Source organism: Taudactylus pleione, unplaced genomic scaffold, assembly GCF_031769625.1.
Source record: "Taudactylus pleione unplaced genomic scaffold, aTauple2 ptg001314l, whole genome shotgun sequence".
Taxonomy (NCBI): domain Eukaryota; kingdom Metazoa; phylum Chordata; class Amphibia; order Anura; family Myobatrachidae; genus Taudactylus; species Taudactylus pleione.
The window spans coordinates 3,198,124-3,220,933 of NW_028285714.1; the positions used below are offsets into that span (position 1 = coordinate 3,198,124).

The window sequence follows — 22,810 nt, forward strand, 5'->3', positions numbered from 1 at the left end:
TCGCTCCAGCGACTCACAGCCATGTAATAGAGGTGAATATAGCAATGTCCAGTCTACCATGTGTAATGGCTGAAAGCAGTACGATTGGTTATAAGTGGAGAAAATGGCTACCTGTATGCTGCGACTCCCATGTGGTGTGTCGTTTCTCCAGTGATAAAAAGACAGCTCTGCCGCTGATGGTAATGGGCAGTTCTCCAAATTCTGGGATGCCACTAATAGCCACAGAAGTAATGTCCCGTTATTAGGAGATATGCAGAAAGTATGAAAGCAATCCACTGTAAAGCCTTGACTAGTTTTACTTTCTCCCCTCAGGGGTTTTTTCAAAAGGAAATGAAGTCACCTATACTTAACTCTGGTAAAACCAGGAAGAATTTTTGCGTGACTGCCGCATCGCAAATTTTGGAATTGGACTGAACAAAAACGGGAATGCTCATAGACGCGATAAGCGAAATTCATGGCTAATTGAATTCTCCACCCCCCTGGTGGTAAAACTGGGGGATTTTATATTCTTCAGTGGCAAAATCTGTAACGTGCAGTTGATTGTGTAAATGTTCAGCCATTGCATGCTTTGTCCAAACTGAAATTTTTATTGTAAAGAACTAGTTAACTCCTCCATCGAAGACGTTCGGTGTGTTCTCTCAGCATTATTTTATTGTTTCCGAATTTATATAATTACTATTTAATTACTAAATATTGTCTCTGCTCTTCCTGGGTGAGGTGTCTTCATAGGATATGTCTGTGACATACAGTATCTGATGGTCAAATGATGGGCGTTTTTGGGGCAAGTGTATGATCTATTGTTTTATTTACCAGGAACTGCCTAATCCGTTATAATGTGTGCACAGATTCTGTTTAACCGTAGCTAGAATTGCTTAATTTGGGTGGCTTCTCACCAGGGTCTTTTTAATAGAGGAGAGGGCCCTTGTGCAGACACAGTGTGGGACTCCAGGAAAATGGCGTGCAAGTATTCCATAGATGCAAATAAAGCAAGAAAAAAATTTGCCTTTAAGAAAACCAAGAACCACCCTCCTAAATCTGTTGTGGGGCGAGTTTAAGTTAATTATTGCCCCTTCTCTAGCACTGAACAATGCACAGGTCCGAGCTCATTCTGAGAGACACAGATTTTAATTGTACTGTTGTGGACCATTTTGTTTGGATAGAAATCATAAAATAAAAATATAAAACATATTGTATAAAATTTAGGTTTATTAAATTTAGTAAAAGGAAATCTGTCAAGCTGTTAGCATACTATACTATGTACCGTATGATAGATCATTTCTGCACGGATGGGATTGATATATCATCATGCACATCGTATAGTGTGTATGCCCGATCTGTTGCTCCTGGCTGTAGTTCATTGCATTGCCCAATCTGCTTCATGGCACGGCAAATGGGAGAATGCAATAAATGACGCGGTATATTTACCTTTTTATGTAACATTGGTAGTACAGCAAATCGTGCAGTATGTACGATGACTGTGACTTATTACATCGGTGGCTGTATCGCTGGGTCGTACCGTCATCTGGTATGTACCCAGCTCTAGAGAGCTATACAGATGTGTCCTCGTACGCCTTGCCTCAAGACGCCATATGATTTAAGATGCCTGGCATGACTAAGATGCTCCAAGAGGTATAGCGTACCGATTTTATCTTAACATTTTGCTTCCTCCTCGCAGACGAGGCAAAAGACCACTGAAAGAGCTGCTATTTTAACCGCACAGGAATTAGTTTTAAGCAAGTACACAGATGAAGAACAGTGGAACTTGGCATGTGAAAAAGCCACGACTGCTACTCGTAGCACTCCATATACAGATTCAGACTCATTCACACACAGATATACAAATATCGCACATTAAATTGATCAGTACAATCCAGCAAAGTAGTTTTCTCGCTTCCAGTTGTTTTATTTGTGTAAATAAGACGCACATTTTGAGCGAAAAAGACACTATTCGACAAAGTCGCCCGGGACCTGCCACGGCGAGATGGGCTGTTTGGCGCAACTGAAGCCACTTTGTATGAGGACACAACTGTTTCTCCACAGTAGTTGTTTGTGCTTATCACATGAGCGTCTGAGCTGATAACTTTTTATTTTTCCTGGACAGGTGGATTTTGCCAACCGCTTTGTTGGTGGTGGAGTGACCAGCGCAGGTCTTGTCCAGGAGGAGATCCGCTTCATTATCAATCCTGAACTGATAGCATCACGCCTCTTTACGGAAGAGTTAGAGGTCAATGAGTGTCTTATTATAATAGGTCAGTCTGCATCACTACTTTCCACAGAAGTTGATCATGTCAAAGAAAACCAATTCGTGGCAAGTCACTATTGTTGAACTGGAATTAATAAGTGGATATTATATGGCAAAGAGAACATACGTAGTGCCCCAATTGTAGTAAAAACCAATTATAAATCTCAATTGTGTATATGCGTGCTAGGGTAGATAGTAACAATGTTTCTCATACAAATTTTGCTGTTGATATTCTTTCCAAAGTGTGGTTTCTTTTTCAAAAGTGGTACTTCCTTTGTCCATGGAAGGTTTCCCACAATAAGCAGTTCCAGAAGGTATCCGGCAGTAAGTGTCCCCAGACAGATGCCCTGATGCATTTCGTCTGTTGGCACAGACTTCCGCTGGGGATACAGGTAAGTGGTGCTTGTGCACATATTAATAACCAAAAGCAAGTGGGCAGTGTTTCCAAAACCGGAACAAGCAATCTGCAATTATTTATTGTACATATTCAATTCTCCTTTTATATTTTTCTATATAAATTATCACTGAGTGTATATACTGTATAACATATTATTGAAAGAAAATTGTTCCAATTTATTTACTGAGAAGTTTTATGTTCCCTGTCCTAACTGTTTGAAATCAGTGCCTTGCCAAAGGGAATAACTGTTGTGGTGAAACCAAACCACTACCAAACGTTTCTTGGCTTGCCTAACACTTCCCCAACTTCTCCCTCTTGCTAGAAGCAGACACACAGCTGAATGGAAAGGAATACTGTGCATATATGCACTGTAATCCTGGGGAAATTGTCATTTAATACTGATCTGTTTGAATCAATAAACATATTCATTGTGGAGCCTTTGAAGACTTTTTGTCTACGGTGTATTCCTGGAGCATATTCTGGATCTGTGGCCATTACATCATGACACTGTTTAGGTCACATGATCTTGTTCCAGGCTCTTTTTGCAACTGGAAAACAAGAGTCTTGTTGTTAATGTCACAAGGGAATAGGAGTCTATTCCAACTCTTATATAGATGAACAGAGACTGTAGCAGAATATGCTGTGCATACACACCAGCATCAGACTACTGCATATTTGGAGAATGGTGACGTGCACAAGGAAAGGGGGAATATACTGGCTATAGCAGGGTAGTTGGGGAGGTATGCTGAGGAGAGAGAGGTGTGTGTGTGTGTGTGTGTATATGTATGTATGTATGTGTGTGTATGTATATATATATATATATATATATATATATATTATATTATCGCTATCAGGTACATCAACATGTTCTGTTTAGCTGATGGCATCAATTTTGTAAAAAAAAAAAAAAAGCTATAAAGTTAGTAAATGACTTTTTTGCAGAGTCTGATCCTCATTAAGAAATAATTATGTACATTTTCTTTAAAATTGGATCCTGTGATTATTTTTTTGGGTGACATTGTACCTTCTGCTGTAATATAAAGAACTAATTTTTTTGTGCTTACTTAAATTACTTTTTTTTTTTCTCAATTCCCTTACATTTATTAGAGTGGTTTGTTAATGAATTACTTTGATACAATGTTCTGTCCCATTAATGGAAATGGCCAATTCATCAACCTTGTTATGTGGCTGGCTGGCTTCCATCTCCCTTCTTTGGCCAATCCTCTCCTTCTGCCACACTTGCTCTTCCCGATAAATTACATTCCTTACGACAGAGGCTTCGTGACTCAAGCCTAATGGATGGAACTATGCATCTTTAATTTGCAAAAGAGCTTGAGATATTAGAAAGAAATTAAATTTGCTGTGATTTTTGCTGCATCTGCTTAGTATCAGCTTGGTAATGGTTATTACAGGAGTCAGTCTTTTAACATTTCCCATCCATAAGATGACTGAGCAGGAGCCTGGCAAATATCCTGTGCACTGAAGGGCTTAGGTACCAAGCTTAATTAGTTTGCTCTGTATACATTTCTATTGCTGATTGCCTATAAGATTGTGCTAATGCCAATTATGCGGTGTTTTCAGATTCTGTTCCAGATATATACATTTTAGCAGTGAGACAGTTCAAGCTGCACTACCACCTAGTAAACTAGTGTATGTATACATTTGTACATGTATGTCTTAGTATTGGAAATTTATATGACTTTTACATAAACAAGTTAGTCCCTCCCCTAAGGTTCTCAGCTGGGGCAGATTCTAGATAGCTTGTAGAGCAGCCTCACGTGTCCAACAGCCTGTGCTGGAAATTGGGAGTCCTATTTCATATGGTCATGTTGGGAATACTTAAGATACAAATACATATTGCCACCTTCTGTGTTTAATTATTGTGATTATTAGTTCTGTAATTGATGGTGCCAGATTAAAAATCAAATGTAAAAGCAGTAACTCATTCATTTCCCAAACATTGTTTTACCCTACAGAATTGTTTTAGTGACGTCAGTCTCTAGTACAGATTTAGACGAGCTGTGACTTGTCAGGAGCTGTTGAATTGCGATTCCCAGCATACCCTGTGTGCCACTTTTGCTCCAGCTGGTAACTGACATGTTTTCATCTACAACTGAGGCAATTCTTTTTTCCTATTCGTTTAAAATGCAGCTACACATTTTAGACCTGTCACCGTAGCAACCAAGTTTTATTTGACCCACTTTGGGACAGTGTGCACAAATGAAAAGTGGGTGGGTCATTTTACATGGGTCACAGAGGTTGAAATTTGTCTTGTTCACTTTCGAAGCCCTGGACAACCTTCTTCCCCTTCAGAAAAATACCAGTGCTGTGCCATGCACATCAACCACTGATACATGTGATAAAGGGTACCTGTCATCTCTCAACTATCCTGGATTCGGGACAAAAGTCCTGATAAACAGTACAATCATATGAAATCAGGACTGTTCTGTGTCTATATTAGGACAGTTATTAGATATTATTTCACCATTCTGTGATGTTTTTGTTTGGCACTGTAAAAACAATAATTACCTCGCTCCATAAAATAGTTTTAAGGTTTATTTCTACCATGTAGACTTGGTTCTTTACTTGTCTAGTGTTGCATTGTCAGAGGCAGCTAAAAACTAGCATTGTACTGCCTCTTATTTTTTCCCCTTTACCTTTTTGTTTGCTGCTCCCTGATGACTACTCAGTAATGAAATCTTGAAAAGGGATAAAGTGGAGAGTGATGAAGTACCAACCAATCAGCTCCTAACTGCCATTTCACAAACACAAAAGTGACATGAGCTGATTGGGACTTTCACTCTCTACTTTATCACTTTTTTAAGGCTTAGTACATCTCCCCCTATGCTTCTTAAAGCACAATCACTAAATTCATTCTACTCCAGAGCTCTTCTCTCTTTTAAACTATACAAAATGTTAAAACTAATCCTGGGTACACATTTAGATGACTGATCGCTCAGCAGACCGATCCGCCGTCCGAGCAGCCGACCGGTAAGCTATACACACTTACAAGTTGGCCGCTCGATGTGTCTGGGCTTACATCACAACTGGGCAGGTATTTAAAGTTGAGATGTCAATGTCAGCGGTCGTTGCAGTAAGTGTATGGGCGATCGACTGGTAACCCGTACACACATGCAGATGCATCAGCTGTGCTGCAGGGCCGACCTGATATGTCTGAACAACGTCGTTCAAAGCCCTATCTGGTGTACTCGCCTGCCGATGCACTCGTGCTATATCACTCGTCGATAGAGCAAGTATTTCTACTTCAGGGTCCATAGGGTATCCACAGGATACCTTGGGGTATAGGTGTGACGTCAGTCGCAGGGCACCAAAGAGTTAAGCTTTCAGCCTCCCAGGATGCACTAGGTCCCCCTCCTATACCCCGCCCCCGGGCCAAGGCACCTCAGTTTAGTTTGGTGCCCGGCCGGAGTCGGGTGCACCTGTTGGAGTGGGGGCTAGAAGAGCCCCTGAAGCTTATTCTTCATGCAGCTGTGGCTGCACATCTGGATGAACAGCATGGACAGTCAGTCCTGACGTCCATGCTGTCTTCCCTACACCCCGCCGGTACCAGAACGCCGGTACTGATCCGGGGATGCTGGTGGGCGTCTGGGGTCACAGCTAGCGGTGACCCCAGATGCTCCGGACCATGGCCGGATTCAAGGGGGACAGAGGTAAGCAGCGGGGTCCCGCGGTGGGTCCCCGCTGATCACATGGTCCTAAGTCCCCAGGCAGGGGGCTCCCTGGGGACTGGCTGCAGCGTGGAGCCAGGCGACCAACCTGCGCTTCCACTACCCCCTGGGACAGCGGACCGCAGCAGAGCGGTAGCGCTGCGGCGTCCCAGGGGTTAAATGCATGCCAGGGGAGCGCGCCTTCCCTGTCTCACAGCCGGCGCCTCCCCCGCTGCACACAGCCCTCTCTGCATGCTGCCGACTGGTCCTGTGGCAGCGCTCCTCCCCCAGGCCAGCCTCCTCTCTGCTCCTCGGCGGCCATCTTCTCCAGAACGCATGGTGAACGCTGCTGGAAGCGCTGGACGGAAGCATCGTGGTCTGGGTCCCCCCGCATACCTCTCCTCCGCTGTGGTCAGGTCTGTGTATGCAGCGCTGTGTCCTACCAGGCCCTGTGTCTGTGTAGTTGAGTGATCAGCGCTGTTAGTGCAGGAATTGTTATTTTTCTGCATTGTATGTGACTGTGCTAGCGCTGTTGCCTGTAATCTTTCCTTCTCTAAACTGTCAGCTTTATTACTGTCCCTGTTCTTTCTGCTAAAGCCCTTGCGGTGCGGTGCTGCAGGGTGGTCTCTCGCCTATTTAATACTTAATTGGTGAGAGAGGTCACATACGTGGTGCCATCATGTCTGAAAGTGATTTTCCCCTCCGGCTACAGTGTACCACGTGCAAAGTACCGTTAGCGGAGGGGGAGGGTAGCGCGGAGGGCCTTTGCCGGCAGTGTTTGTCCATGGCGCGGCCTATTACGGTTACAGCACCGGTACAGGAGCCGCCCTGGGCTTGTTTCGCTCAGGCGTTAACAGCTTTAGTGGGCCAGTTAGCTCCGCAGCCCGCGTTTACTCCGATGGGTTTGTCCCAGCAGTCTGTGGTGTCGTCACCCATGCAGGGGTTCCCACGACAATTGGTGGTACCCCACAGTCTCCCTATTTCCCCGCTCCCGGGTTCTCAGGAGCCAGCGTGGGTTAACTCCCTGACGAGTTCTGTACAGCACTTGTCGGATGTGTTGCAAGGGGAGTCTGTGATGCGGTCTCATAAAAGGCCGGTGGCGTCTCTGTCCGCTCCTTATGAGGATGACGAAGGGACGTCTGATGATGGGGAGATTCTAGATCCTTACGATCAGGAACCTCTCCATACTAAGGACGCTGATGCTAAGTCCAAAGTATATATTCCTGGACTTATTCGGGCGGTCCGCACAGCCTTGGTGATTGAGGACGAAGTTCCCCCAGCGGCTAAATCTAAGTATGCCTTTTTCAAAGATGTGAAGGGCGATGCCACAGTCTTTCCTCTTTCGGGTCAGTTGGTGGACCATTTAGAGGAGGCGTGGAAACAACCGGGCAAAAGATACCAGCCGCAGAGACGCCTGGCGGTGGCTTATCCGTTCGCGGATAATTATTTTGCGAAGTGGGAATCCCCTCCACAGGTGGATTCTCACGTGACCCGTCTTGTCCGTAGTGCCACATTGCCGATGCCATCCATGTCCTCCCTTAAGGATGCTACGGACCGCAAGGTAGAAATCTGCCTGAAGTCCGCTTATTCCCTTGCTGGGGGGGCAGCACGGCCGGCTATGGCCATTTGCTGGGTTGCCAGAGCGATGGAGCGCTGGGCGGATTCATTAGAGGCTTCTTTTGAATCCGACTGTCCGGCCGATCAGGCGGAGTTGATTGGCAATCTCCGTGATTCGGCCACCTACATCAACGAGGCGGCTCTAGACATTAGTACTCTGGTGTCTAGAATTTCTTCAGCAGCGGTAGCTGCTCGTCGCACCTTGTGGCTGCGATCCTGGAAGGCGGACGCAGATTCCAAGAAAGGTCTGGAAGCGTTGCCGTTTACCGGAGAAGTTCTCTTCGGTCCGGATCTGGATAAGATTGTGGCCACGCTGGCGGCAGCCAAATCTGCCTGTCTCCCGTCGGCCGCTGCTCCTTCTGGTTCGGGACCATCGTCCTTTCGGTCATCTAGGGCCCAGGGCAGGCCCAAACCACAGTCGTTTCCTCGACAGGCTGGCCCTAAGAAATCGGTCAAGCCCCGGAAGCAGGCATGGAGTACCAGACGTCCGGCCCCCAAGCCAGATGGCAAGCCTGCGGCCTGACGGTCCGGGCCTCCCTTTGGGGGATCCCAGGGTGGGAGGCCGCCTGCTACAGTTCGCCCAGTGTTGGTCGACCACTACGACAGACACTTGGGTTCTGGAGGTGGTTTCCCACGGATACGCCCTCTCCTTCCGGCACAGACCCCCGGCTCGCTTCTTCACCACGGGTCTCCCATCAGACCGGAACAAGGCTACGGAGCTGCGGAAGGTATTGCACACTATGCTCCAGGCTGGAGTTATAGTGGCGGTTCCATTCTCCCAGAGGGGCCAGGGTTTCTATTCAAATCTATTTTTGGTACAGAAACCCAATGGGTCATATCGTCCGATTCTCAACCTCAAAGCACTCAACAAGTCTTTGCGGGTCCCGAAGTTTCGGATGGAGACCCTACGGTCCATCATTCTGGCGCTGGAACCTGGGGACTACTTGGTGTCATTGGACATACAGGACGCTTACCTGCATGTCCCTATTCTTTGGCGCCATCAACAGTTCCTCAGGTTTGCAATCAGCAGCGACCACTTCCAGTTTCGGGCGTTACCTTTTGGCCTGGCAACAGCACCACGTGTTTTCACCAAGGTGATGGCGGTCATGGCGGCTTCTCTGCGGCTGCAGGGAGTCCGCATGTTGCCGTATTTGGACGACCTGTTATTGGTGGCAGGATCTCCAGAGCTCCTGTTACGCCACTTGGACCTGACCATTGCACTGCTGCAACGGCACGGCTGGCTAATCAACTGGCAGAAGTCCACTCTAATCCCATCTCGGAGGATTCTGCATCTTGGAGCCTTATTGGACTCGGGACAGCAAAGGATCTTCGTGACGGAGGACAAGATCTCTGCTTTACAGTCAAGGGTGCGCAGTTGTCTGCACAGCCGCCGGGTGTCCTTACACTCGGCGATGAGGTTACTGGGCTCCATGGTGTCGGTGTTCGACATGGTGGAATACGTCCAGTTTCACTCCAGACCTCTGCAGCACCTGATCCTGTCCAAGTGGAACGGGCTGACTCAGTCTCTGAAGTCCCAGACGATTGTGCTCACCCAGGAGGTTCGCCTGTCCCTTACGTGGTGGTTACAGACGACCCACCTCAACAAGGGACGTCCGTTCTGGGTTCCAAATTGGGTCCTGTTGACAACGGACGCCAGTCTTCGGGGCTGGGGAGCAGTTTCGGGTCCACACTTGTTCCAGGGCAGGTGGACGCCGACAGAAGCGGAGCTTCCAATAAATATCTTGGAACTCCGTGCGGTCTTCAATGCTCTCCAGCAGGCACAGCGGTTTCTCCAGGGTCGCCCGGTGCAGGTCCAGTCGGACAACGCTACCACCGTGGCCTACATAAACAGGCAAGGAGGAACTCGCAGTCGGGCGGCTCTCGTAGAGGTCTCTCGGATCCTGGTTTGGGCGGAGCGCAATCTTCCGGCCATATCAGCGGTCTTCATCCCGGGAGTGCTCAATTGGGAGGCGGACTTTCTAAGTCGCCAGGACGTTCATCCGGGGGAATGGTCCCTGCACCCGGACGTTTTTCAACTACTGGTGGACAGGTGGGGTCTTCCAGAAATCGACCTCATGGCGTCCCGGCACAACAACAAGTTGCCGGTGTACGGGTCTCGCACAAGAGACGAAGGGGCGTCTCTGGTGGATGCTCTGTCCGTCCGGTGGACGTTCCGGTTCGCATACCTGTTCCCTCCGGTCTCCCTTCTTCCACGGGTAATCCGGAAATTCAAACAGGAAGGAGGGACGCTCCTGTTGATAGCTCCCGCGTGGCCCAGACGGCACTGGTTCTCAGACCTTCAGGGTCTGTCCGTGGACATTCCTCTGCGGTTGCCGCTACGACCGGACCTTCTGTCTCAGGGTCCTTGCCTTCACCCGGACCTGACTCGGCTGTCTTTGACGGCGTGGCTGTTGAGACGGCCATGCTGAGGTCCCGGGGGTTTTCCAGCTCTGTGGTGCGTACCATGTTACGAGCTCGGAAACCGTCTTCCGCGAGGATATACCATCGCGTGTGGCATACGTTCTTCCAGTGGTGTCGACCGAGAGGTTATGCACCGCGGGAGTTTCGTCTGTCTCGGATTCTCGCCTTCCTGCAAGCGGGACTAGATCATGGGCTTCGCCTTGCTTCTTTGAAGGTACAGGTTTCGGCCCTATCTGTCTGGTTTCACCGTAGGATTGCTACAATCCCGGATGTGCGCACCTTTATGCAGGGTGTTCTCCGCATTCAGCCGCCCTTTGTTCCACCTGTGGCGCCTTGGGATTTGGCTGTGGTCCTGAGGGCTCTCCAAGGACCGCCGTTTGAACCACTGGGCTCAGTGGATCTTAAATGGCTAACAGCTAAGACTGTTTTCCTTCTGGCCATTGCTTCGGCCAGACGTGTTTCTGAGTTAGGGGCTCTTTCTTGTAGACCCCCTTTCTTGGTTTTTTATGGGAACAGGGCAGTGCTCCGCACTCGGCTGAGTTTCTTCCCAAAGTTATTTCCCAGTTTCATATTAACGAGGAAATAGTTGTTCCGGCCTTTAACTCACCGGGTCTTTCCGTGGGTGAGGCCTCATTGGATGTTGTGCGGGCCTTAAGGACTTATGTTGACCGCACTTCTTCGTTTAGGAAGTCGGACGCTTTGTTTGTCCTCTTTGGCTTCCGTAAAAAGGGTTGGCCGGCTTCAAAGCAAACTTTGGCAGCCTGGATCCGTATGGCTATTTCTGAAGCTTATCTTCATGAAGGCCTACCGGTCCCTCCTTCTCTGAAGGCTCATTCCACTAGGTCTGTGGGTCCTTCGTGGGCAGCTCGACGTGGTGCCTCGGCAGTTCAGATCTGCAAGGCTGCTACGTGGTCTTCTGTCCATACCTTCGTGAGGTATTACAGGTTTGACACCTTCGCCTCTCAGGATGCTTCCTTCGGGCAGCGGATTCTCCTTTCTGCACAGGAGCGTCCCCACCCTTAAAGGATACTGCTTTGGGACATCCCCAAGGTATCCTGTGGATACCCTATGGACCCTGAAGTAGAAAATATGAGATATGGTAAGAACTTACCCTTGTTATCTCTATTTCTACGAAGTCCATAGGGTTCCACAGGACTCCCGCCCTGTCGCACCTGTGCTGCAGATGGGCTTTGCTCTGGTCACCGGTTTTCCGTCTCCCTCTGGTGAGAATGTGATTCTTGTATGTGTCCAGATCTTTGTTCTCTCTCTTCCTTCTCCTCCTCCGGCCTATGGCTTGGTAACTAACTGAGGTGCCTTGGCCCGGGGGCGGGGTATAGGAGGGGGACCTAGTGCATCCTGGGAGGCTGAAAGCTTAACTCTTTGGTGCCCTGCGACTGACGTCACACCTATACCCCAAGGTATCCTGTGGAACCCTATGGACTTCGTAGAAATAGAGATAACAAGGGTAAGTTCTTACCATATCTCATATTATCGTTCAGTAAGTAGGCATACCCAGCATGAGAATGCAGCCTGATACTGTTTACATATTTGTCAAAACAATATTCTTAATTATGCAAGTAGAAAAATGTTTTGTAAATGAATTGTTACAAAATGAGGTTCACTCTGGAATTTTATATATTTTTTAATTGCAATTGTTTTTCCCTTTGTTTCGTTACAAAGGTGTGATATTTATTTTTTGGCTCTCCATGTGTAGGTGCAGAGCAATATAGTGAATATAAAGGCTATGCGGAAAGCTACAAATGGGATCGTGCTCATGAAGATGAAGCTGCACGGTATGTGTAGTACTTTTGTGTGTCTCTATTAATATGCTCCTCTTGACATTTACATTGAACACTTAAACAGCACTAGCATGCTGTGTCAGTAAAGGAGAAGTCATCTCTTATTTGCCCAGCAGTCTAATCCTGTAAAGTTAATTATTTTTTCTATTATTCTTTTTGTCTCACACTAATAGGCAGCTTCCAGTGAGACGTACCATTTGTAGCAGGTCCCTAACTACTAAGACGTAAAAATAAGCATCTTATTCTTTTAGACTTCATTTTTGTGCTGTGAATGATTTACCTCAAAGGTTATTATGTTTAATTGATTGTTATGATGCGTATCTAGTGATACTGGAGAGAGGTTTGCAGAACGTAGCAACATATTTTGAAAATAAACTTTTTTTATTGTTCGTTTTAAGATTTGTCCCTCTGTTCTCTTTTGTAGACAGTTTTTTCTGTAACTATATATTTTGAATTTATTTTTGTGTATTGTATATCTACCTACTTGTGTATCTCTCTGGGTGGTGTAATCTATTGGCAGGCTATAATTTATATTTTGGGGAGTTTTAGAGCAGAATTGATATTCCACAACCTAAACACATCAACAAGATTCAAATAACTAAAGCAAATCTACCATTTATCAGATAAAAAGTTACCGGTTAGCAATTCCATGCCATCAGTTCTAACATATTGATGAAATATGGCAACTAAAGGCGCTGCGTAATTGAATAGCTTGTTTATTTTTTTGCACAGAATAATGTTTCTATCTATATTCTACTTGAAAACTTTATCCAAAAATAAAAAACTATTATGTTTGTGTTAACAAGTGGTTTATCCAAACTGAATTTAAAAAAATATGTATGTTATACATATTCATATATATACGGTATACATATACAGTATATATGTTACTGTTACAGAATATGTATGTAGACGTTACTGTTTGTTACTCGCAGAACTGGTGTTTAAACTGTTTTCCAGTAAATGTTTAACTCCTTTTCTCTTACACAGAGACGATTACCAAAGACGAACTACAGAAATTGTTGCCATTGACGCTATTCACTTCCGACGAAACATTGACCAATTCAGACCAGAACTGATAAAAAGGGAGCTGAACAAGGCATGTATAATTTATCTAAACACTGGAGAAAATTTTCATAGGAATTGTAACACAATGTTTGACATAGAGGGAAAAAATTACATTTTACTCACCCTACACGTCCACTTTCGCTAAATTCTTAACATGTCCCTTAAATTGGCCTGTTTTTTGGGGAGGGCGGGAGCAATAATATCACAGCACTGCTTTTCTCGCTGCTATGTCATAGCCATCTCCCGCTAAGCAAAGTACTATTTCCAGGGCACCGGTCTCTGCAATTTTAATGTTGCTTTGTGCAAAGTTTACAATTTCCTTAAAAATATGACTGGGCGCACACTTGCACAACCCGTATCCTTGGTGCACCTGAAAACAGGCGTTTTTATTCTCTCGCTGGACGTACACTACATCAGTATGCATGTTAAAGCCCAGGTCCACCTACTCTGTTGCAAATAGAGATGTGGCTGAAATGCATACGAGACTGCATGGCCCTTATTTGTGTACGCTTGGTTCCAGAACACTTGCATTGTAAATTACTGCAAGATGTGCAGCTGGGGAGGGTGGGGATAGGTTTAGGCACTTGGGGGGGAGGTTAGGGTTAGGCACAGGGGGGGAGGTTAGGGTTAGGCACCCCTAAGGAAGGGTTAGGGTAGGGAATTAGGTTAGCGATACTTACCTTAAGATAATCTGGATTTTCACCTTTGCCGGACAGCCGCTGTCGGGATTTGAACCGCTAGCCATTTTTCCTGCGGTAATACTTACCACACCCATGATGATTCCCAGCTATTTGTAGTAAAACAGACCTTACCCTCCATGAATCATAACCCAACCTCCGTCAACTCAGCTTACTTGTGCATTAGCTTTCTCTTCTGCCTATCCTTAATGTAACATAGCCTTACCCTCACACAGTACAGTAGTACAAGAGCAAACAAAGTATTACAGTATAGCTATTTCTTTTATATGAAAACAGATGACCCTACATTTCCGTCACTGTGGCATTATGCGTGATGAATCATTCCTGTGTAAAACATACCCATCCCATGTGTTTGCTTGCTTACCGGAAACTAAAACGAGCCTTTTGCTTTATGCCAGACACATTCAGATCAAATAAAAGTACTGCATTCATTAAAGGTATCGTACATTTTGCTGCAGCAGTATCCCTGGAGCATGCCTATTACTACATTTATTTGGTTTGAAGTTTATTCTAAATTTGCTGTTGTACCCATGGTTCAAATCAAAGAAGTCAATGATTTTGCCCACATCTTATGGTCCTTAATTATTATTTAAATAACTTGAAGGCTTAATACATGCATTGCTGTCCCCAGGGCATTTCCCTGCAACTACTTTTATGACTGTGCTGTAAAGACCCACTTTAATCAGTCATCGCGCTGTGTTGAAACATTGATTTTCATTACTCCTTTCCGCAGGTAAAATATTAGTCCATGTAAAATGTAGAGAGACGCTTCTAATCAGTCAGCAACTCCGCCTGAGAAGTACATTTCCATTTTCTAGCTATTGCTTTGGTTAAGATAAATTTTGTTTTCAGATCGTGCGTGCCTGTAATAACAGCACATAAATCATCCAAAAAAAAAAAAAAAAACAGTCCTAAAAAGAAATGGCGGAAAAAAAAAATTAGGTACACAAGCAACTTATCCATTTTAGGAGAGCTTGTGACAGCTTAATTGGTGTAGTAGTTTCTCTAACGGTAACTACATCTGAAGTCTGACCAGGAGAGCTCAGTCATCTTAACAACTTCTATACTTAGAAGAGAGCAGCAGGCTCTTTATTCAGACCAGGATTGGTTAGAGAATGGATGGATTTGCCTCAGCACTGAGTTTATAAGGATTACGCACTTTGAAATACATCCTTTTGTTTAATGGAACACTTTTTCTACTGAGCAGAAACCATTGGCTGGAAACTGCAAACTATTTGATCTTCAAAAATATCTTCTTTGTCCTGCTCATTGGACTGATGTGTCGATATGTGTGGCATATTCTACAGACACCAAAGCATGAGCGTTTCAGGTTTTATTTGTATTCTGACTGATGGGTGAGTTGAATGGAAGTCGGACGTAATTGCCCCCACATTGTGTGCACGGAGCTAAATGTGTATATTCACCCGTATGCCCCAGTTGTACGCATCTCTGCAGCCACATCCACCCATCCAGTACACTTGGTTTTATGCCCATCACCACTATCCCTGTGCACTTGCACAAGCCCTATGCTGTCTGAAATCAGGTGTAATTACACGTACACCCAACTCTGCATAGCCCGCATTCATCAGCGTACACCCGCTGAACTTTGCCAACACCTCGGTTTGGCGATTGCGTAGTGCAGAAATATACCAGATTTGCGAAACCTTCTTTATCTCCTATGTCTTCCTGTGAGACAGCATAAAAGTCATTTTAGAATTATTACTGCATTAGTAATTGGGTGTCTTTATTCGCTGTAGTGATGACAGTCAGTAAGGAAGTCTGGGATGGGTACGGGATCCCAGCGGTCAGAATCCCGACCGGGGCATACGGGTGAATATACACATTTAGTTCCGTGCATACAATGTGGGGGCAACTACGTCCGACTTAGATTCAACTCGCCCATCAGTCAGAATACAAATAAAACCTGAAACTCTCTTTCGGTATCCGAACCCTGCCCCTCTCCTTACCCTAATCCTCCCTCCCCGGTGCCTGAAACTAACCTCCCTAAACCTAAGCCTCCTCCCTTAGTGCCTAACTTTAATGCTAACCCTCCCCCTAACCTCGCTACTTTCCTTTGGGATTCCGGCGGTCGGGATCCTGGCATCGGGATTCTGGCTTCGGCATTCTGATTGCTGGAATCCCCGCGGTCGGAGCATTGACCGCATCCCATGAAGTCCTATAGTTTCATTAGGAGATGCCAGAAAGTTGCTGATTATGATCCCTGTGGAGAATTTGCCTAATATCACTACGGGATATGTAATGTTTTGATTGATGTGTATTATATTGATCTAAAGTTGGATTGCTAAACTTGTTTTCTTTGGTACAGATCTTACAAAGTCCGCTGACATTTCAGAGGGCTCAAGAAATTTTTCTATGTGTAGCCACCTAGTTTGTTGTTTATTTTTTGTATAGATTCTGAAGGTAAAATGGAATTTTCTTCATAAGGTTTTTATCAGGCTATACATAATACAATGTGAACTATACAAGTTACCACTGACTTTGTAGCCATTCAGTAAGTCTTATGGTGGGTACACACTACACGATATGCTCCCTGAGCGATATCGTGTCGTGTGTCCCCGGCAGGCTGTGCTCAATGTCGTTCATGACATTGAGCACAGCCGCTGAACGATATCATTAACGATATCGTTCAGCGCCGGGCTCTCTCCCCCATTCCCTGACATGCAGCAACCTGACGAGATCGTCTTGTTGGCCTGCATGTCAGCCCGATGAACGATGATGACAAACAACCCGCGGGAACGCGCGTCGTCGTCATCGTTCATCTTTTTGGGGTTAAAAACGGACGATAAAGTGGACGACTGAACGATAACGATATCGTTATCGTTCAGTCGTCCACTTTATCGCCCAGTGTGTACGCACCTTTAGGGCCTCGGAAGCAGACGTTCCTGTGTGCGCATTGTGCTGAAGTCGTGCCAGCAACTTTATGCTAATGCCACTACAGTGCACACCTGTGCATCCGAATTTGCAAGGAAGGAGACGCCCACTTTCTGCATCCTTAGAAGCTCAAATACCGTTTAGTGCTTCTATGGCAGGTGCAGATTATTCATCTGAATAATGTAAACGATTCTGCATCTCTGAACACGACCACGCTCGCAACACTCCCTTAAGATGCAGCATTTAATTGCGTCTGATTAGCCACCCTGCCAGTCGCCGCCCAAGAACACCCATACATTTTCAATACATTTCTGCTACCATGCATCCAAATCTGTACTACAACTCTGTACGCATAGGCGTAGGTGCAGGGTGTACGGCTGCTACGAGGCCCAGTCCGCCTCCGGTTCCCAGCCCTCCCCCAGCGGAAGCCCTCCCCCAGACACCTCCCCGGCATTTGGAAAACCTATTTCTAACCCCCTAATCCTAACCCTCCTTTAGGGTGCCTAACCCTAATCCCCCTCTAAGTGCCTAAATCTAACCCTCCCTTCCCCGTCGCCTAAACCTAAGTCCTCCGTGGGGGTGCCTAACCCTAACCTCCCGGGGGGTGCCTAACCCTAAGTCCCCCCTGGGAGCCCTAACCCTCCCCCGCGGCTTCCCAACTGCATACCCCCTCAGCACCCTCTAGGGTGGCTGCTTTTTTGTAAGCAGTGTGCTGCTGCACTGCATGCACATCTGCTCTCCTCACTACCGCTGGGAGGAAGCATGGCCGCTCTGAGCTTGCTGGGAAATTCCCATACCTTGGCCATGCCTCCTCCCCGCATCAGCACACTGCTAGAGGAGAATCCTCCCGCGCAATCAGGAGGTGAGCGACATGGTGACGGGGCCGTGAAAATCTTACTATGGGGCCCCCTTAGATCTACTTACACCCGTGTCTGTATGTACAAAATTGGAACGCATGCTCTTGGATGAAAAACATCGCTCCTCTACGACCACTGTGTCCTGTTCAGAATCAGCCACTTAATGTGAACTTTCTATTGTCAGCAGTATTTAAAAACCTAATCAGCATCTAATTTTTTTTTCTAAAAAACAAAGAAGCAATGATACATAAATAAAAGGGCCCTCCTGATGTGCTACTGTATTACTGGATTTTTATTGCCTAGTATTTCATTTAAATAATTGTCAGAATTTTTTATGAAATATTATTGTCATAGGACAGTCACACTTTCACCTTGTCAGTTTATCACCTAGTACTCAATTTTGTAGCATGTCTGCATGGAAAGCAGCACCTTCATGACTTGGTTTCATCTTTTTGACAGCACAATGCACAATAAACAATCAACTTCATAAGAATTGTTTTTTTATTACTTGCATTAGGCCTACTGTGGATTCTACCGTGAAGGAATCAAGCCAGAGAATCTGTCAGCAGTTGCAACGGGCAACTGGGGTTGTGGTGCTTTCGGGGGTGATCCTAGATTAAAAGGTGAGTAATAAAATGTTAAATTATACACACTGAAAGTAGTTCTATTTAAAAAAAAAAAAAAAAATCAGTTTGACCTGCAGTGTATTCTTTGTAAGGACTGAGACCTGCAAATATTGTCTAATTTTCATGTCCCTGGTTTATTTGGCAACACTGAAATGTACTGGACTTTAAACTTTGATCACAGTGGCGACAGGTGCAGATTGCATTACTTACTACGTTGTCATGTCCAGAAGACTATCTGCTATCCAATCTACTCTTTTATTTATTTATTTTTAAAATGGTACTTTCACATTTCATATCGGTGGTATTTTAGTTTATATTTTTTTGTGATATTGAGAAATGTGGGAGCCAGGTTTTCTTAGTATCTCAGCTAATGAAGGTGCAATGTAACCTCCTTGAAATAAATTGTAACTTTTTAAAACTAGTACAGGTTGAGTCTCCCATATCCAAAATGCTGGGGACCAGGGGTATTTTGGATAACGGAATATGCCGTATTTTGGAATATTTGCATTTCATAATGAAATATCTTGGGAATAGGACCCCAATATACACACAGAATGCATTTGTGTTTCATATACACCTTACACACAGCCTGAAGGTAATGTTATACAATATTTTTAATAATTTGTGACTTAGACAAAGTTTGTGTACATTGAACCATCAAAAATCAAAGGTTTCATTATCTCAGTCATGGCAAAATTGTTCCGTATTTCGGAATATATTGATATGGGAGACTCAACCTGTAATTGTAATTAATCTGTCCTCATTTTCGCAAATTTAGCATGTATAGTAAAAGGAAACTAAAAAGAAAAACACATATGAAATAGTCAGACAGACATTCTAAATATGTTTGAAATTCTGTGTACATATGCTAATGATAGAACTAGTCAGTGGGATCCAAATATAAAATGTTTATACACACAAATAAATAAATAATGCTGTGCCTTTTGGATGTCCTTTTCATTCTTATGGGCGCTGAAGCTATCATGGAGCCTGAAATTCTATATAATTTATTAGGTTTCACCAGATTCAAACTTAGGGTAATGGTGAGAATGAGGAAATAGTCTGTGGGAAATTTACAGGGATATCACAAAGATCAACCTCAAAATATCCCACCAAGAAGATTTGCAGGATCACAATGGAGAAATGCATAAATCCGCCATCCACTTAAAACCCCAAATCTCATTAACTGCTTCTAATTTCTGTATTGTGAGTGGTTTGTTCTTTTTCTTTGTTATCTCTATGCCAATCCCTATTGGATTTTAATGTAAGTGACATTTTAATAGGGGGCAGGTGGGTAGGGCAGCATGCCCTTTTGGGGTTATATCTGTTCCCTAACGATAGACAAATGATTAAAAAAGCACAGTTTTTTTCCTGTATGTGGCTTTTCTCTGCAATTGCTGATACGTCTGCTGTCTTATATATATTGTTGTGCATTATGTTTGTTTACTGTTGCTACAGCTATGCAGTCTGTTTATAATATAAATAGATTGATGTTTTTGTTATAGTACTACTCATTTTTTGGTTACTTTTTATTGGCACCTGAAGTATTTTATGCCAAATGGTGGTTGCATATCAGCAGTGTAGATGTATGGGAATATATAATTTTTAATTGAGTCACTTTATTCCTGACTTCGGATGGGGTCTGAAGAATTTGGTAATTGACAGACTGGGAAAGACTGTGTGAAAGGTGTTTTTTTTTTAATTATTATTATTTATTTATTTGCCTTTTCGGAAACCTATAACCTATTGCCTGTGGTTTTCATCCTGTGACCTTTAAAATGCCTTATAAAATATGAACATCCTTCTACACATAAGCTATCCTTTGTCACTCAACAGCTTCTTTACATGTCATGCAAATTTACTCTGATGTAACAAACAAGAAGTACATCTCTAAAAATAAAAAACTTGTATTATGTTTTTGGGGCACCTTTTGTATTCCGTACCGTAGACAACTCAGAGATGCTAATTGTGAGATTTTGATGAGGCTGGGGTTAGAGATTGATCAGGTAATGGATGTTTTTTAAGGGATGGCTGTCAACAATATATAATTTATTGTCTAAAACAGAGTATAATTTAATTCTGTGTGTTTTTGTAATGCAATTTACTTTGCAAGGGATGGAAATAAATTTCAAATGAAGATTTATTTGAGTCAGTAGGCTGAAGGCTGTACTATAGGTAAAAACATTCAATAAGGTCATGAGATACGAACATAGAGTGGGTCATAAACAGTTGCCACAGGGATGATTGCGGTCCCTAGGGGGGTATACATGATTCTATTTCTAGATCTTTGGTGATAAAGCATTCTGGATTATAGGCATCAATATGGTAATGATCTTGTCATTGGTAAGTACAAATATGAATTAGTGACAGCCCAACATCATCATACTTTTTGTTTGCAATATAATTATTTGCCCTGCAACTGATATACACCTGTGCTGTACATTTTCTATTAATTTGTATTCTAAAAAGAATAAAGGATCTATCTGCTTCCTTGAAAGCGTAAACAGTCCAGCATGTGAGATTGAGTTTGAAATCTAGTGATACAGTAGTATTAGCCTGGCACATTCTCCGGTTCCACTTGGTGGTACTGTAGTTTCGTCCATCATACTAGTAAATCGTTCATATCTTAAAGTAGGAATATTTATGACAAACAAGTTGTTACAATTCTTGGAAACGCTGATTTCTGGCCACCAACACAAGCGGTTATTTTTGTTTTGTAATTATTTGATTCTGTTTGTTTAAAGGGAAAAAAAATCCTTCAGTAACTTTGCTGTTTAAAATGTAAAAATACCAAAAATGCAGGTGAAATACATGAAACTCATTGTTTGCACTTTGTCTTAATGGGGAAGCTTATCTTTAATGCTGTGACCACAGAATATGTGGCATTAATCTGTTCATTTTGTCAAATTGACAATGATTTGTGATCATCAATACCTGATCAGGGTAGAAAGTTACTGTTCCTAAGCACTGCTGACGTTCAAATGTGGGGAGACATCCCTATAACTCCCTCCTTTTATAGTTGAGGTCACTTGCATCTAGATGGGGTAGGGCTTGATGACATTATCACCTTGGACCCCAGATGACTTAATTTAAGGTGCCCATCCACTAGACGATTAAATTGAATGATAAAGATGTTATCGTTCATTAATCATTTCAAGATCGTTCACTAAAATGTCTAAAACGACCAGCGATGCGCGTGCCCGCTGGTCATTTAAGACCATCTATCATCGTGCAGACAAGCTGGTCAACCTGATGACAGCATGTTAACAGATGATTGATGTGCCTACACAGTCGTTCAGTGTAGGATCATCACATAATAAACAGACAGACATATGACTGCACGATTTACAATGTCTATAATCGTGCAGTCTTTTGCCTGTCTTCTTGTGGATGGGCAGCATAAGTCTCTTCCCTTTCAGGATACACATTGCAGAACTTTTTAAAAGCCAGGAAATAGGGTAAAAAAACTTTAAGAATACTCTCTCTCTCCCTATCCTGGCACCCACAGTCTATGTGATACCCTTGTTTGAAAGAGGCACATTTCTTTTAAATGATGTGGCCTTTAGTTATTAATTGTTGGGATTACCATATCATAATAACACCCTATGCCAGTGATTCCCAAACTGTATGCCGCAGCGCTATTACAGGGGTACTGCACCCTGGTGGTCCAGTCCGATCCCAAATTAGGTGGGCCAGCAAATTATTAGACTGGCCTCACGCTGCTTGAGCCATAGCAGCTGCAGCGTGCGGCCATTTACACAGAGACTCAGAGACAGAGAGGGTGGCTGAGTCCTGCCGTGGTATCCCCCCCCCCCTCCTCTCTGAGAAGTAGTTAAATCTCTGCAGGACAGAGTTGAGTTTGCAGACCACAGTACTCCCCTCTCCCACCCTCGGCACTGGCTGTCATCAGGCTGCTTTGTGTGCTCCAGAGTTTGACTTTCAGCAATCCCACCTGTACCCCCACCTTGTGTACAAAGACATTGTGCAGCCCATCTGTGCCCCCATGCTGTGTACACTGACACCTCTCTTCTCACTCCATGTACACTCCATACAGTGCTTCCCCACCCCAAGTACACTGGCACTGTGTGGCCCACTTGTGTCCATAGCCTCTACACACGGGCACAAGGGATAGATCCAGGGGCGGAGCGATCAGGGCGATCACCCCCTGTAACACCACCCCATCTCACAGAGGGGTCCCCTCAATTGATGCTATAGGTTGTCTAGGTGCAGCTTTCATCATTAAGTGTAAAATTCAGTTTTTTGCTCTTTTGGCATGGTGGATAAGTGCTAAATGGTGTCTATAACAAAAAAAAAATTCACACATTTGCTTTTAGTTCAATTCCTTGTAATTTCAATGAAATAAGCTTACCAATACTATTTTTTGGAGATTCAAAGTCTTTTGGGGAAAAAATATAATTTGTGTGGATACTGCATAAATACTGATATTGATGTTGGAATGTGACCAACTCAAAAAGTGCCAAAATAAGCTTCACAGCAATATACAAATATATATACAGTGCATCCG

General features: G+C 44.3%; 1 protein-coding gene across 2 annotated transcripts in view; it reads left to right on the plus strand.

The window, feature by feature from the left end:
• The window catches only part of PARG (poly(ADP-ribose) glycohydrolase), a 174,689-nt gene that overhangs the window by 131,699 nt on the left and 20,180 nt on the right, over nucleotides 1–22,810 (plus strand). For both annotated transcript variants that reach the window (XM_088463078.1, XM_088463079.1), the window contains 4 exons: nucleotides 2,102–2,249; nucleotides 12,060–12,138; nucleotides 13,135–13,243; nucleotides 18,177–18,282. In XM_088463078.1, coding sequence (XP_088319204.1) covers nucleotides 2,102–2,249; nucleotides 12,060–12,138; nucleotides 13,135–13,243; nucleotides 18,177–18,282 — 442 coding nt within the window. The remainder of the gene's footprint in view (nucleotides 1–2,101; nucleotides 2,250–12,059; nucleotides 12,139–13,134; nucleotides 13,244–18,176; nucleotides 18,283–22,810) is intronic.